This window comes from Heteronotia binoei, chromosome 11 (assembly GCF_032191835.1).
Source record: "Heteronotia binoei isolate CCM8104 ecotype False Entrance Well chromosome 11, APGP_CSIRO_Hbin_v1, whole genome shotgun sequence".
In the NCBI taxonomy this organism is placed as follows: domain Eukaryota; kingdom Metazoa; phylum Chordata; class Lepidosauria; order Squamata; family Gekkonidae; genus Heteronotia; species Heteronotia binoei.
Genome location: NC_083233.1, coordinates 46,814,647 through 46,837,708, shown reverse-complemented (window position 1 = coordinate 46,837,708; position 23,062 = coordinate 46,814,647). Strand labels below are relative to the sequence as shown.

Sequence of the window (23,062 nt, the reverse complement as noted above, 5' to 3'; positions counted from 1 at the left end):
TCTGTGTCTCTGGATAGCACATGGATTGTACAATTGTAATATTGTGGTAATGCTTGGTTTTGCTGAATCAGGTGGCTGCAGTTGTGGCAAATACAGCTTACCAAGAAGTCTTTGCATAATTGCTTTACAAAGTGATTGCCAGTAATAGCCAGTCCGGTTAAGTAGTTTACCACCTGATAAAGTGCTTGCAACAAATGGCTGATTAGTTGCTCAAAGTTCATTTTTTGTTAGCATCTTATGACCTAGAGAGTGTACACCCTAAGCCAAATGCTGAAGGCAGAAGCACTTATGACCAGTGGTCCCTCTAAGCTGAGTTAGCGTGAGCTAGCTCACAAATTTTTAGGCTCCAGCTCACACATTTTTGTCTTTGCTCAGGAAAGATGACCCCAGAGCACACTAATGTATGCAGTAGCTCATGCCTTTAATGCCAGTTGCTCACAAAGTAGAATTTTTGCTCACAAGACTGCAGTTTAGAGGGAACATTGCTTATGACAGGATGCTTTTAGGACAGATGATACCTATTTAAAAAGCTGTGACATGTGATGTGAGTGAAAACATCTTGAATGCTTATTACTCTCCCTGAGTTACTAGCTCTTGTTTGAGGGTTGCCTCTGAATATGTACGTTTGAGAAATTGCATTCTTGTTGTACAGAAGTGGACAAAGTTAAACAAGCCAATAAATATTTATATGGCAAGAAAAGTTTGGTGCCCAGAGGCTGCAATGCAGGCCTGGGCTGTTTTGCTCCTAGTACAACTTTTCCAAAGCAGCATTTTGCAAAACAAGTTTGCTCTCGGTCAAAGTGTGGGTTTGTATTTTCTTCCATGATACAATACCCTCTTTCTCCGGAGCGGCACCAGCTCTGCATTCCATGCTGCCTGCAGTGTCCAACATTTGGGGGGAAAGGGAGTGCTTGTGTAATGCCCGTTTTCCTCTTCTCCTGTGTGATGCCTGTAGAACTCTGATCTAGTAAGATGGGGATGAAGCTGCTGGTTTCATGCCTCCTTTGAAAGGAATCTCTTTGTGCTGTCGAGCTTGTCCAGTACCTCACTGTAAAGGCCAGTCATCTATAAGCAGAAATTACTGAGCATGATTTGAAAAATCAATGTAATGCTTTCTAGGGTCTTAAGAACATAAGAGAAGCCATGTTAGATCAGGCCAATGGCCCATCCAGTCCAACATTCTGTGTCACACAGCGGCCAAATATATATATATATATATATATATATATATATATATATATATATATATATATATATATATATATATATATATATATATATACACACACACACACACACACTGTGGCTTAATAGCCACTGATGGACCTCTGTCTTGAAGAGAAGCTGCCTCATACCATGTTTATCTCCTGCTACTTTCTAGGATAACTAGGCAAAGAATAATCCCCTTCCTATATGTTTACTGTCTCATGCTAAATTCTACCAATGCATAACACTATTTCTAAACAGAATGGGCAAACCTACATGTAGTAATTGTGCTTTTCTGAATTCAAGCAAATGCAGTTACCTCAACCTCAGTCATGCATATTTTCTAAATAGTCACAGCTAACAGGCCTTCTAGAATTACAGCAGATAATCAACTCTTGATTGTGTGAAAGCCTATAATCTCTTTCCCAAGACCTTCCAATTCTAGTCCTGCTTTTAAATCATTCCGCCCCTCCCTTAAAGACTGCTTGACGGATATGGATGGGTACTCCATACATACAAAGGATTGTCCTTGTCTAAAACAAGCAAAACAATTTGTTCAGACATATGTTTGTTTTCAGAGACTGCTGCCAGTGCCTCGGTGCATGTTGCAGTGTTTTCCAGGTCACTTTGTTCAGTGTACTGAAACATACTTAAAATGTTTCTGCATTAATTGTGTCTTACCTGGCTCTCATAGCTGCTCTTCAGAGTCCCCAGATGCCCCAGGAAGCGGATTCCTAGGCCACACCATTGCTCTGCTTCTTTGTACCTGCCAGTGCTGTAATGGTATATTCCTGTGTTCCAAGCTCTAGTCATGAGCCAGATAATCTCCACCTGTGGGTAACAGGCCTGTAACACCTGCCAGTAAACCAGGAGGATACAACAGTGGTCAGGTCCTTCAGACAAACCTGCCTGAAAAATGGCTCAGTTACTACTGTAACTATTGAGAGAACAAGTTCTAAATGTAATCTTGTGATCTATTTACAGAGGGAGCCTGTAATTGCCAAATTAGATGTTTAGGGAAATCTGACAAGAGCTTGGCCCGTCTGAAGTGGTAGACATGCTAATAGGCTAGGATTGAGGAAGAGGGAATTCTGCTTGCCCAATGTAGCCATCTACTCTTGCTGCCATCTGCAACAGTAAACATCAGCTCACACCTACAGAAACATATAACACTGAATAATCAAAATATATTGTGAAGGCTTAAATGTAGTATACAGTTGGTGGTCATGTTCAAGGCTTGTAGGAGAAATCCACTAGCTAGGGAGTCCCAACTGCCTGGGATAAAAATATTCTGTTCAAGTAACTTCAATATCATTCCACATTCAGACCTTCTGTCCAACTTACTGTGTTGCCCAAAATCCTCAGAGCATCTTCAAAGTAGCCCCATGCCTCCTCCAGCACATGTGTGTCTGCTTCTGTTATGCCCGATGGAAGTGAAAGGGAGACCAAGCTGTGCAGACATTTGCTGAATAGCAACAGAGCAAAAGGAGATGTCTTGGAAGTACAACAATAATGCTTCCCTGCCTAATCTGCAAAGCAACGAGGCCCATGGCAGACAGCTTGGTACCATGATTGTGTGTTTCTGTGTAGTTGTCAGTCTGATACCCCTTCCCCACAGCTCAGGACAACAAAGCTTCACCATCAGGAAAGCCAGTGCTCTTTTCCAGGCAATGTCCATTTTAAAGGGGTACCAATTGAAAACGAAATAGCCATGGCCCTACTTAAGAACGGCCCATTGGACTTACCGTGAGGGGTCCTTCTCCTCAGAGGTTCGGAGGACATCTCTGTGGGTTATTCCTACTATTCCTTCAGGGAGGCAGGAACACTTTTTTTTTCAACTTCCTGTTGGCGCCTTCGGAATAACCCCGCCCTCAGTTGTGGGACTCCGAAAGCAGTGTCGTCTTCCCTCTAACTAGAAGGACTATAAACACAACTAACAACTCGTTTTAACATGTAAACTGTAAACTTGAACTCCGATAATACTGAAAGTAACACAGTACAAGGGAGATAGGCTATAGAAAGAAACCTAAGCGATGAAATGAATCTGGGAGTGGCGAGATGTCCTCCGAACCTCTGAGGAGAAGGACCCCTCACGGTAAGTCCAATGGGCCGTTCTCCCTCAGAGGTTGTCGGACATCTCTGTGGGACCTATCAGAGCAGTCCCCTTTAATCGGGTGGGTCTTCATCGCTGACCTCCCCCAGAACATGCAGTAATACCTTTCTCCCAAATGCTGCATCTGCTGATGCCATGGAATGGATCTTATAATGTCTTATGAATGTAGACGGAGAGGACCAAGTAGCAGCTCTACACACCTCTTCGACTGAAGCCCTATTCAGCAGTGCCGCGTTTGTGGAGGCACTCCTAAGAGAATGTGCCGTGATTCCTCCAGGTACCTGTAACCCTGATGCCCTATATGCTTCGCTGATACAGGCCTTCAGCACTGCACTGATGGATGAATTAGACATCTTGTCTCCCACTCTTGGAGGAGAGATGTTGATGAACATGGATTCAGTTTTTCTAATTGACTCAGATCGTAGAATGAAAATCTTCAAGGCCCTGCGCACATCTAACGTATGCCAGACTACCTCCTTTGGGTGTTTGGGTTCTGGACAAAAGGTGGGTAAGTAGATTTCTTGTGAGCGGTGGAACCTAGAAGCAGCCTTAGGAATGAAGGAGGGATCCGTGCGCAGAACCACCTTTTCTTTGTGGAACACGCAAAGACCCGCCTTCACTGATAAGGCCCCCAGTTCCGAGACTCGACGTGCAGACGTGATGGCTACTAAGAAGAGAGTTTTCATTCGCACCCATTTTAAGTCCACCTCTCGAAGGGGCTCAAATGGCTTCTTGGTAAGCGCTGATAAAACGGTATGGAGCCGCCAAGACGGAAAGCGATGGACTGTCGGAGGAGATTTCGATTTTGCCCCCTGCAAAAATAATTGGATGTGTGGATGTTGAGATAGCCTATACCCTCCAACGACCGGTAAGACAGTGGACAGGGCAGCTATCTGCCTTCTCAGCGTAGCTGGTTTTAGCCTGGACTCCAGGCCCTCCTGTAAAAACGCTAGTATCTCCGCAATGGAAGGGGAAAGCGAAGGAACCTTTTTCCTACGACACCATCGGACAAAGGCCTTCCAGGTGGTGTTGTATATGCGAACTGTGGAGGGCCTTCTTGATGCTAGCATAGTGTCCATCACCTCTGGAGAGTAACCTAGATTTCTGAATGTCTCCCGCTCAATCTCCACGCGGTCAGATGAAACCACCCCGGGTCGGGGTGCCACACCGGACCCTGATGAAGCATGTCGGGAGGAACTGGAAGTGACATTGGAAGGTCTATTGATAGCTCTGTCAACATTGAGAACCACGGACGCCGTGGCCAATAGGGAGCTACCATGATGATTTCCGCCTGTAGAGCTCTCACCCTCCGCAGTACTCGAGAAACTAGAGGGACCGGAGGAAACGCATACAAGAGACCTGGAGGCCATATGGCTGTCAAGGCATCTGTCTGTTCGGCTTCTGGATGGGAGAACCTTGTGAAGTACCTTGGTAGTTGCGCATTTGTGTTTGAAGCGAAAAGATCCACCTCTGGTAGACCCCAACGCTGGCATATGAGGTCGAATATGTCTGAGCTGAGGGCCCACTCGCCCTCGCAGATTTCCTGTCTGCTTAACCAATCTGCCTGTATGTTGTCCTGGCCTCTGATGTGTTCCGCCCTTAGAGAGGCCAGATGTTTTTCTGCCCATGTCAGAATTCTTGATGCTTCCCGGTGCAACTGAGAAGACCTGGAGCCCCCCTGGTTGTTCAGATACGCCTTGGCTGTGATATTGTCCGTTCTGACAAGCACATGCTTCTGGAACAATTGGGTCCTGAATGCAACCAGGGCTAGACGAATGGCTCTGATTTCTAGCAGGTTGATGGGAAGCAGACTCTCGGACTGAGACCACCTGCCTTGGACTGGCTTGTCCTGAAGAGAAGCTCCCCAGCCCCCCAGGCTGGCATCTGTGAATACCTCCAGGTATGAGGGAGGATGGAACAACTTGCCCTGGCGAAGATGAGACAAGTCCGTCCACCATCGCAAACTCCTCTTGACTGACAACGGAATTATCAGATTTATGGCCTTTCTCTCCATTATCTGAAGTTGAAATGGTCGTAGGAACAGTTGAAGAGGCCTGGAATGGAATCTGGCCCATTGAATCATGTCTATGGTCGATATCAAAAGTCCCATTAGTTTGGCAAGCAACATCAGAGGTGATGATTTGCTCTGGATGACCCTGGAAGCCAAATCCTTGATGGCCCTGGCCTTGGACAGAGGTAGAAATAGCGAATTGCAAGTGGAGTCGATCATTGCGCCTAGGTGCTCCAACCTCTGACTCGGCTGAAGTGAACTCTTTTCTTTGTTCACCAGGAATCCGTGAGACTGAAGACACTGAATGGCCAGAGTTGTCCCCCGAAGGGATTTCTCCTTGCTGTTGGATCTGACCAAGAGGTCGTCCAGATAGGGGTGAATGTGAATACCCTGCTTCCTCAGCTGGGCTATTGGGTGAATTAACATTTTGGAAAAAACTCTGGGCGCTGTTGACAGGCCAAAGGGTAAGGCCCTGTATTGGAAGTGCTGATTCAGTACCACGAACCTTAGAAAACGACGATGAGAAGGGTGGATAGGGATGTGGAGATAAGCTTCGGTCAGGTCTATGGAAGTGAGGTACTCCCCTGACAATAGAGAGTCCATAATGAATCTCAAGGTTTCCATTCTGAAGTGACGTACTTTGACATAGCGATTTAGAAACTTGAGATCCAAGATGGCCCTCCAGTCGCCATTCTTGGGTATGGTGAAAAGGATGGAGTATACGCCTTTCCCCTTCTCCAACCCTGGGACTAGTTCGACTGCTCGAATGTCGATAAGATGCTGAATTGCTTTTGAGGTGATGAGACGTTTGTGCTTCTGCTTGGGGGAAGGTGATCTGACAAATCTGTCTGGTGGAATGCGGTGAAACTCTATTGAATACCCCTCTTTTACAATTTCTAAAGACCATTGGTCTGCCTGAGAGGCCTCCCAGGCTTCTGCAAAGTGGAGTAGTCGAGCTCCCACCGGTACGTGACCGTAGTCATGCCTGCTTGGACTTGCCCTCTCTGTCAGGCTTGTCCATTTTGGAGAAGTTATTACGATTGAATTTGGAGCCGAATGAGCCTCTTTTGAAGGAATTCTTTGGTGTTTCCCAATTAAACTTCTTTGATTCAGAACGATATCTGGCCAAGGAATGTTGGGTCCGAAAAGACTGAGGGCCCCTCTTTTCATTCCTCCGAATGGATTTGGGCATGGCCTTCTTTTTATCCCTAGTCTCTACTAGGATCTTGTCCAAAGCGTCCCCGAAGAGACGATCCCCTTGAAAGGGATAAGCTGCCACTGTGGATTTAGAGAGGAAGTCAGCTTGCCAAGCCCTAAGCCACAGGAGGCGTCTAGCCACAGTAGCGGAAGCCATTGTTTTAGAGGCAAAGGTCAGTATATCTAAGGTTGCGTCAGCTGTGAATGACGCTGCCTTAAGGATGCGTGAGGCGCCCTCTAACATGCGTCTGTTGTCCTCTGGTAACATCTGGAGTAACTTACGTACCCAAACAATGGACGCCCTGGAGACCAGGGAGGCCGCGGAGGACGCCTTGACTATCATGGCCACAGATTCGTACAATCTCTTCAAGGTTGCCTCAGCTTTTTTGTCCAGGGGATCTCTAAGAGAACCCTGGCCGTCCTCTGAAACCAGTCCCGAAGACTGTAGAGCTGCTACTGGGCCGTCCACAGTTGGAGCTTGTAACAACTCATTGGTATAGGCAGGCAGTGCATATAACTTCTTTACTAAGTGAGGAAACTGCTTAAGGGAAGCTGGCTTTTCCCATTCTGCTCTAACCTGCTTTTCAAAGTATTCTGGAAAAGGGAAGACTTGTTCAGAAGCTTCCCCCCTGGGCAAGAACTCAGAATTACCACTGGTTCTTGACTTAAACTTCTTAGATTTAGCTACCTTGATTTCCTCATCAATAGGGCCCTCCTCAATTTCTAAGGCTGAAAGCGTTTTGGCTAGAAGGAACTGGTAATCTTCCTGATGGAAGAAACGACTAGCCTGTTCAGGAATTTTAACCTCCTCCTGTTCCTCCTCAGAGAAACATTCCCCCTCTTCCCTGTCTTCCTGGTCAGAGTCAGATGCCATAGTCTCGAGCTCTAAGGATTGGGAAGACTGCACTGGGGCCTTTCGCGCTGCCTTAGTGGGCCAGGAGAAAGAGCGGGGAGGGTCTGCAGGAAAGGTTGATCCTTGAGGGAGAAGCCCCAGCCGGGCGCAAAAGGAGCCCATTTCCTCCTGCATAGCTCTTCTAATAAAAAGCATAGCCTCTGGATTCAGAGGGTTGCCCATTTGTACGTTACCCCCGTCCTGGAAGCCTTCGATGCGCGGTTGCAGGTAGTTCCGAGTCTCCGGAGTGCCTGCTCCTGGGGGTTGGAAGGTCTGAGAGCTACGCTCCGCACTTCCAAAATGGCCGCCGCTGCTTGCTGCCGCCCCGAGGGACGTAGCCTGGGCCTTCATTACGCGCCGTTTCTTGGCGCTGGCAGCTGGCTCGTCTGCGGCCGCGTCAGGAAGGGCGCGAACAAGCCGCAAAGGCAGGTCGGCTCCTTCGACGTGAGTCGGCGCTGCTAGAAGCGCGGCGCGCGACTCTCCCTCCTCGTCCGATAGGAAACCGTCCCTACTACAGGCCATTCTAAAACGACCCAGAACAAGTTTCCTCGGTAGTCTTTGATCAGCAAAGGCAGAAGGAAAAGGAGGGATAAGTAGATATGGAAAGGAAAGGATATGGAATGGAAATTGAGAAGAAGAAACAGAGAAAAAAGGCTGAGCCTAGCCTTGTGCTGCTGCTCCCTGTAGAGGCAGGAACAAAACTGAGGGCGGGGTTATTCCGAAGGCGCCAACAGGAAGTTGAAAAAAAAAGTGTTCCTGCCTCCCTGAAGGAATAGTAGGAATAACCCACAGAGATGTCCGACAACCTCTGAGGGAGAATGGAAAGGCAATTCATAGCCTGACTTGCAATCTGCTGCAAAGTAGAATCAATTAAGCTGTTGCCCGTAGAGCTGTCTCAGGTAGAATAACAGAAGAGGAACTATACTGCTGAGACCTGCTGTAAACAATACTAGGGAACGAACACTGGAATTTACTGTGAATGCTGCTTGTCAGTGGATGAGAGAAGTAACCCAGCCAGGATTCCTCCCAGTTGCTCCATAAACTGGACCATGCAAATCAGCTGGGTCTTATTCCTAGCCAGTGCAGGGATGAATCTCCTCAGCTTGGTGGCGTATTTAGATAGGTAGGCAGGAAAATTTATGGTATATGATCAAAGGCCAACATTCTATTCTGTGTCAGTGGAGGTAGGAATCCAGGCTAGGACTTTGAGTAACAGTGCATAGATCCTGAGTAGGTTGATTTCCTGTCAAATAACATAAGGAGAAGACTGGCCAGTACACTATCATTGTGAAACTTCCATCAACAGACACACAAGTGTCCAGTTTCTAATACTGAATAAAGGTAAAAACTAAGGTCCATAGAGTTGCCTTTCAAATGTATTCTGTAGAGGTGTTGAAAGTTGCCAGTGTTGTGCCTCTTGTAGAATGTATTGCTAACCTAGAGAAATGCTGATGCTGCAGGGATATCTCCAACAATAGCCACTACCATGGTTAGTAAAACGAACCTCCACATCCAGAGGAAGTAAACCTCTGAAACCCAGTGATAGGAGACCTTGGCCTCTGGCCCCTGTTTGTTGGCTCTCTAGGACAACTGTTTGGCTGATGTATAAATTAGGATGCCAGACTAGATGGACCATTGGTATGGTCCAGACTTAGCAAACCTCATGTTATAGGCCAGAGAGATCAGCAACATGATCCATCTTGTGAATGTTGACAACCACCAGATAGACCACTTTAAGGGACAAGTTATACAGAAACTTAGTATGGGTGGTTCAAAGGTTGCTTTACTGAGGGCTTTCAGGATCTTGTGAATATCTCAGGAAGGATACCTATGAACTGCAGGTGGCTAGATAAGCACCAAGCAGAAAGCTTTCTATGTGTGGAGGTGGTGAAAGAGATCTGACATCCTAGACAGACTATAGAGTTGCAATCTGGATCTTGATCCAGACCAAACAACAGGGAAGTTAATGCTACTCTAGTACCAGCAGGCTGGTGTGCAGTGTGCATGCAATACCAATGAATAAATCCTTGCTGGTTGTTAAACACATGAAATTTGTAGAATGTCTATGTAAAGCTAAGATGGTTATTATCAGTGACTTGCAATAAACACTTCTAGCAATCTCTGCTGAACTTCCAACAGAGAGCTGAATCCCAGTAAAGAACAGGGTCCTGTTGCAGAAATTTGTGGAATAAGGTGGAGGAAGAAGTAACTATATGCTTGTATTGTTTCTGTTTTCTTACTGTTTTGGCTAATTCTAAGCCAGAATTGTTTACTAGGATTCTGTTTGTTCATTCTCTGAAGTCAGGATTGAAGCAAGCATCCATAATAAGAGGTGGAGAGCGTCCTGATTATGGGCGTGCTGAGAAAACAGGGTCTCTTTTCTACCTTCTGAGGGACTTCTGAGATGCTAGTTCAAGCCAGGAGAATGAACCCATTGATTGATATATATGGCAATGATAATGGAGCAGGGAAAATGCCTATTCCTGAACAGGTAAGATTAATAAATATCCTGTTCCCAGCCTGGGGATCTGCATCTCTTAAGGACCATCTTTTCCCACTTGACCCTTTGTGGCAGCAATGCTCATCCCAGCAAATTTTTTTAGCTGGACATACTGCAGAGCCCTGAGGTCTGTCATGGTCGAAGTAGTGCATATTTTTTGTGGCTGTGTCAGTGCTGTGGAACAGCTTGCTGGAACTTGTGAGGAAAACTCCCACCCTCTTGCTATTTAGAAAACAATTTAAAACTGAATTGTTCAAGAGGGCTTTTAAGGTTACTTTGATGTGGCTGTCATTTTCTTAACATACAGTCAGAAGTTAATGTAGTTTTAATGGCATATTGTTATTTTTAAATATACTGTTTGCTTTTTGATTTTGTCATAAGCTACTCTGGATCCATGTTTAGAAGAAGGGTGGGATAAACATTTTGAATTGCAGATATTTGTCTTTGTCTTCCAGTTTTGTAGCAACAGTGGCTACAACAGTTGCTGAGATAGCCTGCCAGAGCAGTTCTTGGCACATTGCTTTATGTTGGAAGACTCCTGCTGCTTTGGTTCCTGTTCCTAACACTAGCTTATGCCTGCAAGGCTACAAAGAGGTTATCAAGGCCTCAGGAGGACACTTGGGTTTGTTGCTATGCACCTCAAGAATATGCCAGTGAGCTGCTTGCACTGTAAGACATTGCTCCCTTCATCTTACAGCAAGGAATTTTGTGGCTGGTAGTAGACCTGTTACATGCCTTAAATTGTGCCTCTTCAATAAGACAGGCTGCTGACATCTTCAAAGGATGCTGCTGTGTGAGCCATTCTTAGTGAGTAGAGTGGGTGGATCTGCTAGGAGTATGCTAGAATAACTCAGGTTCCTGTGGGAAACATTAACTAAAATCTGCTCTGGAAAAAATAGAGGCAATTGGATGAGGATAACAAGTTTCAAGAAGGATTTAAGGTAAAAAGAACTGTGCTGCAAAGCAGATATGACTGGAACAGGAACATAAGTCTCAGCAAACTTGCATGGTCTGAAGCACATGAGATGAGCAACCCAGCTTATCTTCCCTTCTTTACCAACAGAGTAGAAAAGATTTCACTACGCCAAAATTATCTCTTGCTATAAGTTCTTTGTTCTTGTAGGAGCAAATGGACATATAGCCAGGATACACTCTACAAAGCTAATGGGTCACAGAGCCATCAGCTGGCATCACTCCTTCCCTAACAGTCACTTACCTGAATGTGACTATATCAGTGGTCTGCTGTTTCTTGAGAAGAGTCAAAACCATCTTGAGGGCCCTTTTACACACAGAGGGGTAGTGAGCAGGTGACTCCATGGCCAATGCTTGAGAAACAAAAGTATAGGGTGGAAAATCACTCCTAAAGTGTAAAGTTCTTTGCATTTGCTAACTGATAGATGCCCAATGAGTAAATGGCTGAAGGTATAGCAGGAGGTTTCGGAGGCTGAAGGCATTCCCTCCCATTTCCTTCTGTAAGACTGACCTGCTGAGCATCTCTTGTCATAACTACTTGATGCCTTGAGCATCAGCTATACTCAAGATGTCCATCTACAGAACTGGGGTAGGAAGAGATTCCCTGGCAAAGCACCAGTCACTTCAATGCAATCTACCTCCTTACTTGAATGGTGTATCTCTTTTCCTCTCCTTCCTCATCAAGTCATCTTTCGGGGCCAATCTGCAATAAGGCAGGCTGTAGCCAAGTAACAGACAGGACAGCAAAATCTTTTGCACAGAAGCTGTGATATTGGGCTTGATGCAATAGTAGCTTAGGGGCTATGTGGAACACATGCGCAAAGTGCAAGTTGGCTCTTACATGCAATGGTTTCTAGTGTCTTGATCTCTACTTCTGGAAGCTCCCAAACCTGATCCAGCAAGCTGCCCACTGACAGATCATTCAGCTTGGCCCGGGCTTCGAATTCATAAAGCAGCAGCAGTGTGTCTGTTGGATCTTTGGGGAAATCACCTTTAAAGAAAAAGAGCCATATTTTGGCTGTTTCACTACATTAGCATATGCAGTTGTGAGAGAAATGCAGATTGGCCAGAATCAAGGGCTCCAAGCTTCATACTATATGGGCAGTAGGAAAAGAAAAACCCACAGGGGTACAGATTTTGCTGAGCTCATTTACGCACAAGCTTTGGATTGATATACAGCATTTGCACCAGCACAGCTTGTCCTACTAGAAAGGAAAATGAGACCACTTAAGTCAGCAGATTCTGGTTATTGTTAAGGGTCAAAAGGGGGTGTGTGTATGTATACATATTCCTGGACTGTGTGGGGAAATACACTTAACACATTTCACAGTACGGACACATCTACCTTACATGGCCTTGCAAGAGCAAATCCAAAGGCCAGAAGCTTATTAGTTGGCAGTAAGCTACCAAGCTTTCCCAGCATCAATGTACTTTCTCATCTGTCTCTGTCACATCTGCAGTCCTGGTTCTGCTATCTCAGTAGCTACAATTAATGTTGACAGCAACTGCAGATTCAATAATGTAAAATGCATTAAAATAAATTTTAATTGGATCTCTCTCTTCTGCAGAATGTACTGGCATTTACACCAATTACATTGCATTTCACTTAGTCCAGGCTGCTAATTTCTGCAATACTCTTCCATTCTCAGTGAAACTCCAGGGCACAGGTCATGCGAAAGACTGCACTAAAAAGGCAGCAGGCTTATCTAAAAACATTTTAGTGTCTCCTGTCTGAAGCAGCATCTCATCCACAGGTGCAATTTTGAAGAGAATTTTTTCAAAACAGGCATGCTGTCCTGGATTTACTACTGGCAGTTTCTTGGCAAATGTTTCAGGGTCAAATGTTTGATAGTCTCTCCTATCCCACGGCTGCCTTTCTTTTCTCTTCCTCCACCTCCTTTGGGGTGGCTGTTACAAGACAATACCAGTCACCCCATGTGCACTGCTGTTTAAGCGCAGTGAAGGGAAACTTACTTCTGAGTAACTTTCTAGAATCAGGCTCTTGATCAACACTCTCTATAAATAATTCCACACTCTTCCCTCCAATCTCATCTGTGTGCTTTCATTCTTCCAAGCTTCAGACTTCTTTGTTCCCATAGAAGACTCCATCCCCATTCTTAGCAGATAGGAGGGACTATCATCATTTCCCAAGCCTGTATACAGGTATGTGGTTCAGTCAGCATCACCTCTAATTGCAGAATTTCTGGCTCACCTGTTTGCTTCAGGACCTTCCATATCTCCCTGCATGACTGGATGTGTTTAAGAGCCTGAGTAAGCAATTCAGTCTGTTTTTGGAAATGAATACACAAGGTTAAAATATTTGCTGTCCAGGGAGACTCTCCCAATGCCCTGTGCACATAGCAAGCCCCACCTTTGAGTAATCAATGCCTATTGTATTTCTTTGATTTTGAAATGCTATCACTACACACCAAATAAGTAGAAGGAATTGCAAAATAAAAATGGGAGGAGCTAGGAGATGGCTAGGCACTTCTAGAGATGGCCTAGAGTTATCCAAGTATCATTCCAAAACTAATTTTAAGCAGGATGCTGGCAACTGTCATCTCCACATGGAATCAAATCACATCAACTCCAAGTTGCATTAACCCACTAATGTCATAAAACTGAGCAGCATAAGAGTCTCACTCATCCAAACTCTACCTGATCGATAGGCAACAAATTGTTTCGGCCCATGTCCAGATTAACGGCAGCAGCCATGAGCAGGCAGGTTCTCTGGGCAAGCAGGACAGCTTTATCAGGTGGGCAAAACTGGGAGAACTGCAACCAAAAATGGAAATGAGAATTCTGCCCATTACGACAGCAGAAAATTGGTCATTTTGATTTATCCTTTTAGTTAAAAGCCTGTGGCTTTGAGTTCAGATATTTTGCTCCAATGAATCTGTAGCTTTCTTTTCCCCTCTCCCTCCTTGTTTATGGAGCTCAATTATTTATATTGCTGCCACTGGAGCTGGCCCTCAAAGGCTTCTGGGTTTCTTGTTCTTACATAAAGATCTCAGGCTGACTGTGATGCTTGTTGATGAGGGCTCCTAAGCTCACTAAGGGATGTCCCAGTAAACCCTGTCTGTAGTAATCTCCCACATGTGGGTAAGGGTCTTGGTTTTGCTTTTCATTATTGTTGTGCTGGACTTGAGTTTAGGCACTGAGGGGGAGTGTTTCTGTGATCTAAGGGTGCTAGGGGTCTGCCTAGCACAATCTGTGATCTAAGGGATCTATGGGTCTGCCCCTGCAGCTTTTACTGTTCGTAAGAGTTTCTTTGCTGATTTAACAATGGACTTGGCTTTGTTATTACTTTGAGAATACTCAGGTGATGCTGTAATATGATCAGAATTCCACTCCTTAGTGAATTTCTGGAATTCCTTTCATACAAACTGGGTGGCACTGTCAGAGGAGACTGTATCTGGTATCCCATAGTGCATAAAGTGTACTTTTAAATTGCATATAACTGTTTTGGATGAAATAGCTGGTAAATAGGCTACTTCCCCAAAATTTGAAAAGGAATGTACTATATATAATCAGATATTCCTTGTCTGCTCCTAATTTTGCCCAAGGTCTCTCTGGAATATTAAATCAAGATGGGTCGGTACCAGTAGAAAAGAGGAAGAAGTGAGCAGTGATCACAAAAGCTCATACCCTACCAGCAGCTCTGAGACTCTTTGGAGTGGAGGGCGGGATATAAATCCAATATCTATCTAAATCTAAATTTTGTTAGTTTTTAAGGTGCTTCTGGAATACTAATGTTTCATTAGGTTGATGACTTTCTAAGACTTACACATATCACATTTTTCCATGGAAGTCTTTTAACTGCTCATTCATTCCTGGCCAATAAATGGTTTCTCTGGCCCATAACAGACATCCTTAAATTTCCAGATGGGATGAGTGTACTTTGTGCATGATTCTGCCCATGAGTTTCCAGTATTGGTGCCCTTCCTCTTTTGAAGCTAATGCCATTCTATACACAAAGCTCATACTGCATCTGGCAAAAGTTCTCTCTTTTAGAACATGGTCTTTTGTTTCTGGCCACCCTTGTGGTATCATTAGTCTTCGTCTCTGGAGTATAGTATTGTCTTCTGTTTGCTGTTGAATTTCCCTCAGCCTTTGCTGTGAAATGGGCAGGTACTATACTATATTGTTTCTACTTCTGCTCCTACTGAGCCCTCTGTGGCTGCTTCTGGTAAACATGCTCATCTTAGGGTTTCTGCTAGGACTAGGTCTCCACTAAGGCAGTAGTTAATCTGTATCTCATACTTCTGCAGACACATCATCATGTGCTGTAGACATTCCGGTGTACTGAGTAAGCGTTTTCTTATATATATTCTAGAGATTCATGGTCAGACTATATCTTCCTTGTGCTCATAAGCAATACTCCCTTTAGCTGTGGAGCCTTGTGGGCAAAAATTCTACTTTGTGAGCTACTGGCATTAAAGTTATGAGCTACTGCATAAATTAGTTTGCTCTGGGGTCATTTTTCCTGAGCTTAGACAAAAATGTGTGAGGCAGAAGCTTAAAAAGTGTGAACTAGCTCACACTAACTCAGCTTAGAGGGAACACTGCCCATAAGTATACTTTTGAAATTTCTGTTTCAAATAGCTTTTCTATTTTAGCATAGCTCTTTTTTGTTTCTGATAAGACCTTGCTTCCAAATACATCTGGAAAACTTCCTTGTAATATGGAAGTGCCTAGACCTGTCTCTCATGCACCACACCACACTTTTTGTGGGTTATAATACTTCAGAACAGGAGCAGTTGTAATTATCTCCTTTACCGTTTAGAAATTTCTTGTTGGTCAGGCCACTCCTGCATCACAATACGTCAGCTGTCTCAGATGTTTGCAGTTTTCTGAGAGTTGCTTGTAGGATATGACTAGGTAGTTGGTAGTTGGTCACCCTCAGAAACCTTTGGACTTCCTTGACATCTTGAGGTCTCGGCATATCTCGGGTAGCTGTAACTTTTTCTTGGTCTACTTTCAGGCCTCTTGAGGTCAATAAATGTCTAAAGTGCCCTGGGCTATCCAAAATGCCCTGACCTGGATAGTCCAGGCAAGCCAGATCTCATATGACCTCAGATGCTTAGCAGGGCTGACTCTGGCAAGTATTTGGATGGGAGACCTCCAAAGAATGCAAGAGTTGGGAAGCAGAGGCAGGATATCAAGCCACTTCTCTGAATGTCCTCCATGCCCCAGCAGGAGTCACCAGAAGTTGCCATGACTTCTAGGCACAGGGGCACAATACACACACGTGCACACACACACAAAATCCAAAAATATCCCCCCCCCCAAATGTCCAAAGTACAGGACTTCAGTGACACTCTGTCCCAAATCAATTTTCCTTTATCTGCATCTATTTTTTAAAAAAATTCTATTGGTTTGTGATCATGATCCTTCCCACACTATCAGCACATCATCAGCAATTGCTTTAATTCCTGTCAGCCTCTCCAAGGCCTATGTCAATCTGCTCTGAAATACTTCAGGAAACAGACTGACACCGGTTGGCATTCTCAGCTAATGGTACATCCCAAAAGGTGTGGCAAATGTTGTTAAATATCTAGATTCTTCATCCAGCTGAATATGTCAGAACCTGTTTATTACATCGTAAACAGAGAAGATTACTAAGACAAATCTGTCAAGATGTCATCTAGTAGGTAGGAGAAAATGGCTTCTTTTAAGCGCTTTTTTAAAGGGCCTTGCATTTATGCATATCCTTAATTTATTGGAAGGCTTCTGCATCACCACCATTCTGCTTATCCAGTCTGTGCTTTTCTCTTCAGTAACTTAATGGATATCACACTGCTGTCAATCTCAGTTTTATAAACACTCTCAAGTTGTCCATCTCTTTTGAACACACCATTGAATTTCTTTTGTATCTTCTGTAGACTCCATGTTCTTTGCTGTCACTCGACTGTCCTCCTTTAATATGTTGTGATATTGTACCTTTAGCAGATTCATAGCTTGTGCTGCTGTAGTGCCTAACAGTGAAATACTGTCTGGTTGGTACAACCACAAACTCTACCCTGTATTACTTGCCTGCTCTTGAGTTAGTAATTTTGAGTTAACATTGTCTCAATGGCAGGGTCTCTGAGAGGAATTTTATGAAGTGGTACAAAAACATTTTTTTTCAAATCCCCTTTCCAGCTTCATTAGTCATCATTTTTAAAAAATCCACAATGGTTTTTTAAGCATATGACCAAAAAAAGGTTAAAAACAGGCTTTGTATTTTAAAATGAGCTTTACTTGCTTTTTTTGTGAAAAATTTCTAATGACAGCATCAAAAGTAATTGTTCTGGCAATGTTTGATTCAATACGCAGCCTGGCCAAATACACAAGATGTTCTTGAGACACTGTAGACCTTTAAAAAATTCTTAAATCAGTTTAAGTTTGCTAAATGATCTCTCTGCAGTCACTATTGTTGCTGGAATTATTAAAAATAATTGGTAAGCTGATACAAAATTTGGAAACAGGTCATCAGGTCTGTATTCTGTTAATATGTTCAACAGATCCAGTGGTTTTAACTGTACATTTTCAAAATTTGCCTTATGTACTGAAGGTAAATGCTGCGTTTGTCAAAAAAATTGTGAGAATACATTTTCAATGGGTGATTTATAATTTGTTCTTTTATATCTAAAAAGGGGAAATTTCATTCCTGATCACGTCTGATGACTGCTATGTTGCTTTTAAAAAACCCTGAGCCTAAACTTATAAAGCTTTAAAAAGAATAAATCAGTGACAGTGTAGCCTATTAATTAGGGGAAAGAATGAGAACATACCTTCAATTTATCTGTCCAAAGTTGTTCTTTAAAGATGGAATTTAAATGTGTTAATACATCAAACCTTCCACTACAACAGTAGCTACCAGCTTAAACATTCTGTCTGCCTGACTGGAGAGTGGAGAGTTGCTTGATCTTCTAACTGGTACATGCTCTGCTAGTGGAGAGTCGTGAGAATGCAATGTAACAACCAGGGGTTGTTTTGTAGAAAAAAAGGTGGTGGAGCTCATCCAGGGATTGTTATGAAGCTGCACCTACTATTCAGTGGACAAGGTGGGAAGGGGAGGTGGAACTGTCAGAAAAGTTCAGGAGCTGTGCTCCTGTGAGCTCCCACTTAATCCGAGGCCTGGTAACAACAATGTAAAGGATAAAACTATGCTATGTTGGCTAACAACAGAAGATATACGGTAAATACTAGTCTTCATATGCAAAGTTTTTATGGGGCTACAGAAAACTCGTAGGCTCCCTTTGGGCCTCTTTCGGCCTTTCAGCCCCTTCGAGGTCCAAAGGCCCTGGTGTGATGCACCTACTGATTCTCTCCCCCCCAATAGGGCCTGCTCTCCTGCTTCAATGTAGTGTGGTTATGCATAGTTAACATACAGTTGGTTTCTTCCAGTGGAATGCTGGGATTCACTAGATACCTCAGGACAATGTTACAACTGGTAGCACAGTCTAATTGGAATTGTATCATTTTATCCCCCAAAACCATGGCTGCATACAAGTGCTTCTGGTGTCTTGCTAGATTTTTCTGTACCACATTCAGTGCTTTTTTTGAGCCAGAACACACTGAAATGCCATTTTGGCTGGCTTTTGTTTCCTACTCTTCTGGATCATCCTGGCCACTCTCCTGGGTTCTCGCAGGGGTAGCCAGTCATGAAGGGGCACTAGAGATTTCAACTCTTGGGATTCTGGAGACTGTCTCTCCCCCTTATAGAGGCCACTGGCAGTAGCCCTTTAGCTCCTCCCCTTTTGGCTGTAGCCCTTCCCCCCTTTTGCTATTATGGGTTCTCCCAGTGATGGCAGGAGGGTTGGCAGCCCCAAACTTGGATGTTGGCCTCTTGTCTCTATGGGGTGGGGGGGTCAAGGTCCAGAGTCAATCCCCCCAGGAAGGGGTCAAAGTGGAGCTGCATGAATGTCAGGTGGGGGTTCTCGTACCTGTGCATGCCCTGGTTGGTTGGCGGGGGGAGCTGGATGGAGGTCGCTGGCTGAGAAGTGGTTGTCAGGATACCCTGTATCAAGGCCAGTGGTCAGTAATTGCCCCCCCCCCCGCGCAGGTTGCTGTGGGCACAACCAATAGCAGCTCTGGAAGCTCCTTAAAGGGAACTTGTTGCCATGGGTGGACTATGGGGGTCTGGATCCCTGGCTTTTCAGTCCTGCAAATTTCATAGGTGTGCATAACATTTGAGGCAGCACCTTTGCAGGGAGAAATTTTTACTTCTTTCACTTCCAGCAACCCTCCCCCACCCCCATCTCTTTCTATCTTATGGTTAGTGGGTCCTTTTTAGAAATTTCCCTAATACAATCATCAAGATATCAAAGGACTGTGTGGGTTTAGATAAGAAAGGATTGCTTAGTCTGCTGCAATCATTGTATATGCAGGAGAAAAGACTTATATCTGTTTTTACCTGTGAAACAGAAAAAAACCCACACTGTTCCCCCCCGATTTAGGCACAACTTCCTGGATTTAACCCCCTTTCCCTTTTTGTATTTCTTGCTAAAGTTTGTAGCTTCATCCACCCATCTGATTTAACGCTTCTGTAAAACTGAGATGGCTGCACACAGCATAAGTAACAGCAGGATTCCTTGTGAGAAATAACCTCGCATTGAAGTTCTCAACAAAAATTCATTCATGAAGCACAGCTAGGAAAAGAATTTGTCCTAGAAAGAAATCTGCAGATCTGAGGTCACTGAATTTCCAACTGCAGTGTGATATCAGTTTCTAGAAATAAACAGGTTGCTTACCTGTAACTGATGATCTTCGAGTGGTCATCTGCGCAGTCACACACATGGGTCTTGCTGCAGGCAACGGATCCATACCTCGGAGTCTCCAATAGCTCACCTAGAGCGTTTTTTTGGTGCGCTTTCCGCTCGCCCTGGGGAGCAGGCATCGACTGTGCATGCCCAGAGAGAGCGGGAGGCGCCATTCCCACTCAGTTTCTTCCAGCCACTACTGACAGTCTACAAAGGTAAAAACCAAGGCAGAAAAAGCCAGCAGAGGGGAAGGCTGGGTGGGCGTGTGTGACTGCACAGATGACCACTCGAAGATAATCAGTTACAGGTAAGCAACCTGTTTATCTTCATCGTGGTCTCTGTGCAGTCCCACACATGGGTGACTAGCCAGCTGAAAGTCAAAGGGAAGGTGGGTACTGGCAAGAAATTTTTTTTTCATACTTACAATGTATGTATGCACTCACCTGGGGTGATTTCAGTGGAAGATGGACCTGAGGACCGCTTGGCCGAAGGAGGCGTCCCGTCTGGCATGAACGTCCAAGGCATAGTGCGAGACAAATGTGGATGGCGAGGACCATTATGCAGCAGCACAGACGTCCTCTAAGGAGACGCCCTCCAGGAAGGCCGAGGAGGTCGAGACTGCTCTAGTCGAGTGAGCCTTAAGGCCTTCAGGTAAAGGTTGCTTAGCAACTTCGTAACACAACCAGATTGCAAAGGATACCCACTTAGAGAGTTTCTGGGTAGAAATCTTGCGTCCTCTTTGAGGATTGCCATAGGCCACAAATAAGTTAGGGTCCTTACGGAATGGTTGTGTACAAGAGAGGTAAAAAGACAAAGCTCTTCTGACGTTGAGGGTGTGTAGAGCTCTTTGTCCAGAGTCCTTAGGATTAGGAAAAAATGTGGGCAACTAAGTAGAAGTTGAAAGATGAAATTTCGATACAACTTTGGGTAAGAAAGCAGGATTCGCTCTCAGGACCACTTTGTTCCTATGAAAAACTATAAAGTGGGTCAGAACCGAAGGCACACAAGTCACTGGCCCGCTTGCCAGAAGTGAGAGCAACCAACAGGGCAGTCTTCCAAGAGAGAAGATTAAGGTCCACAGTGGCCAAGGGTTCAAACGGAGGTTTCATAAGTTGTGAGAGAACTAACAACAAGCTCCAAACTGACACAATCGGTTTGATAGGAGGGTGAAGGTGTAACATGCCCTTGAGGAATGATTTGGACAGTCGATGGGAGAAAACAGTCTGACCATCAGTAGGCTCGTGGAAAGCAGAAATGGCTGAAAGGTGAACCTTTAAAGAAGAATAGCTGAGCCCCGACTCCTGTAGAGACAGCAGGTATTCCAGGATCGAAGTGAGAGGTACAGACTCTGGATCAAGTTGTTGAGAGGATGCAAAGGAGCAGAAGCGCTTCCACTTGCACTGGTATGAGCGCCTGGTAGAAGGTTTTCTAGCATTCAGGATAACTTCCGCTACTCTCGGTGGTAAAGATGTGGCCGAAGCTCCAAGCCGTAAGTCCTAGAATTTGGGGGTTGTGGTGCCATACCTGGCCGTGATCTTGGGTGAGGAGATTGTCTGCCAGGGGAAGGTGGCGGTAAGCATGATGGGACATTTGAAGGAGTCTCGTGAACCACTGTTGCCGTGGCCACCATGGCGCTATCAGTATGCAGTCTGTACCGTCCTAAGCAATTTTGAGTAGAGATCGGGTAATTAGAGGGGTTGGTGGAAAAAGATAATGAAGAGGACCCCTCCAGCTGTTGCCTCTCCTGGTATAAAAGAGAGGGCATTTCGAGTTGTCTTTCGTAGCAAAAATATCTACTTTTGGCGTCCCGAAGCATACAAAGATGCGATGCAAGTAGCGTGGATTGAGGGACCATTCATGGTCGTCTATGCGAATCCTGCTGAGAGAATCGGCCAAGACATTCTCTATCCCTGGAAGGTGAATGGCAGTCAGGTAGATGCTGTTTTTGATGCACCATTCCCAAAGAAGTGTGGCTATGCAGCACAGACGGATAGATCTGGTACCACCCCTGCTTGTTCACATAGAAAACTGTGGCCATATTGTCGGTTGTGATCTGGACATGTCGGTTGATTACAGACGGAAGGAAAGATTGAAGACCCCTGTGAATGGCTATGAGTTCTAGGCAGTTTATGTGCATAGCCCTCTCGGGCACAGTCCACAAGCCCCTGACGGTCTTGTCCTCTAAGTGGGCTCCCCATCCCCACTTGGAGGCATCTGTAGTCACGATGACAGACGGAGGAGGAAGAACAAAGGGCATTCCGCAAAGTAAATTGTCTGGTACTGTCCACCAAACAAGGGAGAGCCAAACCCTCTGAAGTACAATGAGAACGGTATTCTGTGGTTGTACGTGGGGATGGTAGGCACGAACAAACCAAAGCTGGAGATGTCGCATGTGCAGTCTTGTGAATCGAAGAACCGAGGTTGTTGCGGCCATGAGGCCCAGAAGACGTTGAATGGTGATTGCAGGTTGCATTGGGGTACGTATGACCTCCTGGGCCAGGGACAGGATGGTGTGGGCATGATCCCTGGGAAGAAAAACTAGATGAGATGTGCAGAGACGAGCACCTATGAACTGTAGGTCCTGAGTTGGGGTGAGGTGAGATTTGGTGGCATTCACACACAGGCCCAGGGAGGCAAGAAGAGAGAGTGTTGTTTTGAGATTCTTCACCAGTTGATGTGCTGTGGGAGCGATGAGCAACCAGTCGTTTATATACGGGAACACTGGAATGTTGCGAAGATGCAGAGCAGCTGTGACTTCATAAACACTCTGGGGGCGGTGGACAGCCCGAAAGGGAGGGATCGATACTGGAAGTGATGTTCTCCCATGGCAAAGCGAAGATATTTGCAGTGCTGAGGTCTGATGGTTACATGGAAATAAGAGTCCTGAAGATCCAGGGATGCCATCCAGGAATCCTACGGAATTAGGGGAAGGATGGATTGGACGGAGATCATTCTGAATTTCTTGTAGACTCTCCACTTTAGTCTCCTGAGATCCAGAATGGGTCACTTGCCCCCGTCCCTCTTGGGCACCAGGAAATATCGTGAGTAGAAACCTGTCCCCCAATGGTGAGGAGGAACAGGTTCTATGGCATTTTTTTTTGGAGCAAGTCCAGAATCTCTTGTTTGAGATGAGGGGAGGGTGGGGTAACAGTGAAGTAGTGGTGGTGAGGTGGCAAAACGAACTTGATTGCGTAACCTAGGGGGATTATGGTGAGCATCCAAGAGCCCGTGGTGATTGAGCTCCAGGTTGGATAGAACGGGAGAAGATGTGTTTGATATCAGGGATTCAGCTGTTGAGTGAGATGCAGAGGGGAGTCAAAGAGACTGCTTGGCTGGCTGAGAAGACTTCTTTGTCCGCTGAGAGCATGGCTTCTGTTGGAAGGGTTGCTTTTGTTGGGGGGGGTTCCTCTTCCAGTAATTGGAT

The 23,062-nt window shown here is 45.1% G+C and overlaps 1 protein-coding gene across 1 annotated transcript in view; it reads right to left on the bottom strand.

Moving 5' to 3' along the window:
- Positions 1 to 746: 746 nt before the first annotated feature.
- Positions 747 to 23,062, bottom strand: part of TEX11 (testis expressed 11) — an 80,720-nt gene continuing 58,404 nt past the window's right edge. The window contains exons 24-30 of the mRNA XM_060249425.1: positions 13,550 to 13,666; positions 13,104 to 13,176; positions 11,733 to 11,882; positions 11,136 to 11,244; positions 2,551 to 2,671; positions 1,888 to 2,061; positions 747 to 1,065 (exon numbers count right to left, since the gene is read on the bottom strand). Coding sequence (XP_060105408.1) covers positions 994 to 1,065; positions 1,888 to 2,061; positions 2,551 to 2,671; positions 11,136 to 11,244; positions 11,733 to 11,882; positions 13,104 to 13,176; positions 13,550 to 13,666 — 816 coding nt within the window. The 3' untranslated portion in view covers positions 747 to 993. The remainder of the gene's footprint in view (positions 1,066 to 1,887; positions 2,062 to 2,550; positions 2,672 to 11,135; positions 11,245 to 11,732; positions 11,883 to 13,103; positions 13,177 to 13,549; positions 13,667 to 23,062) is intronic.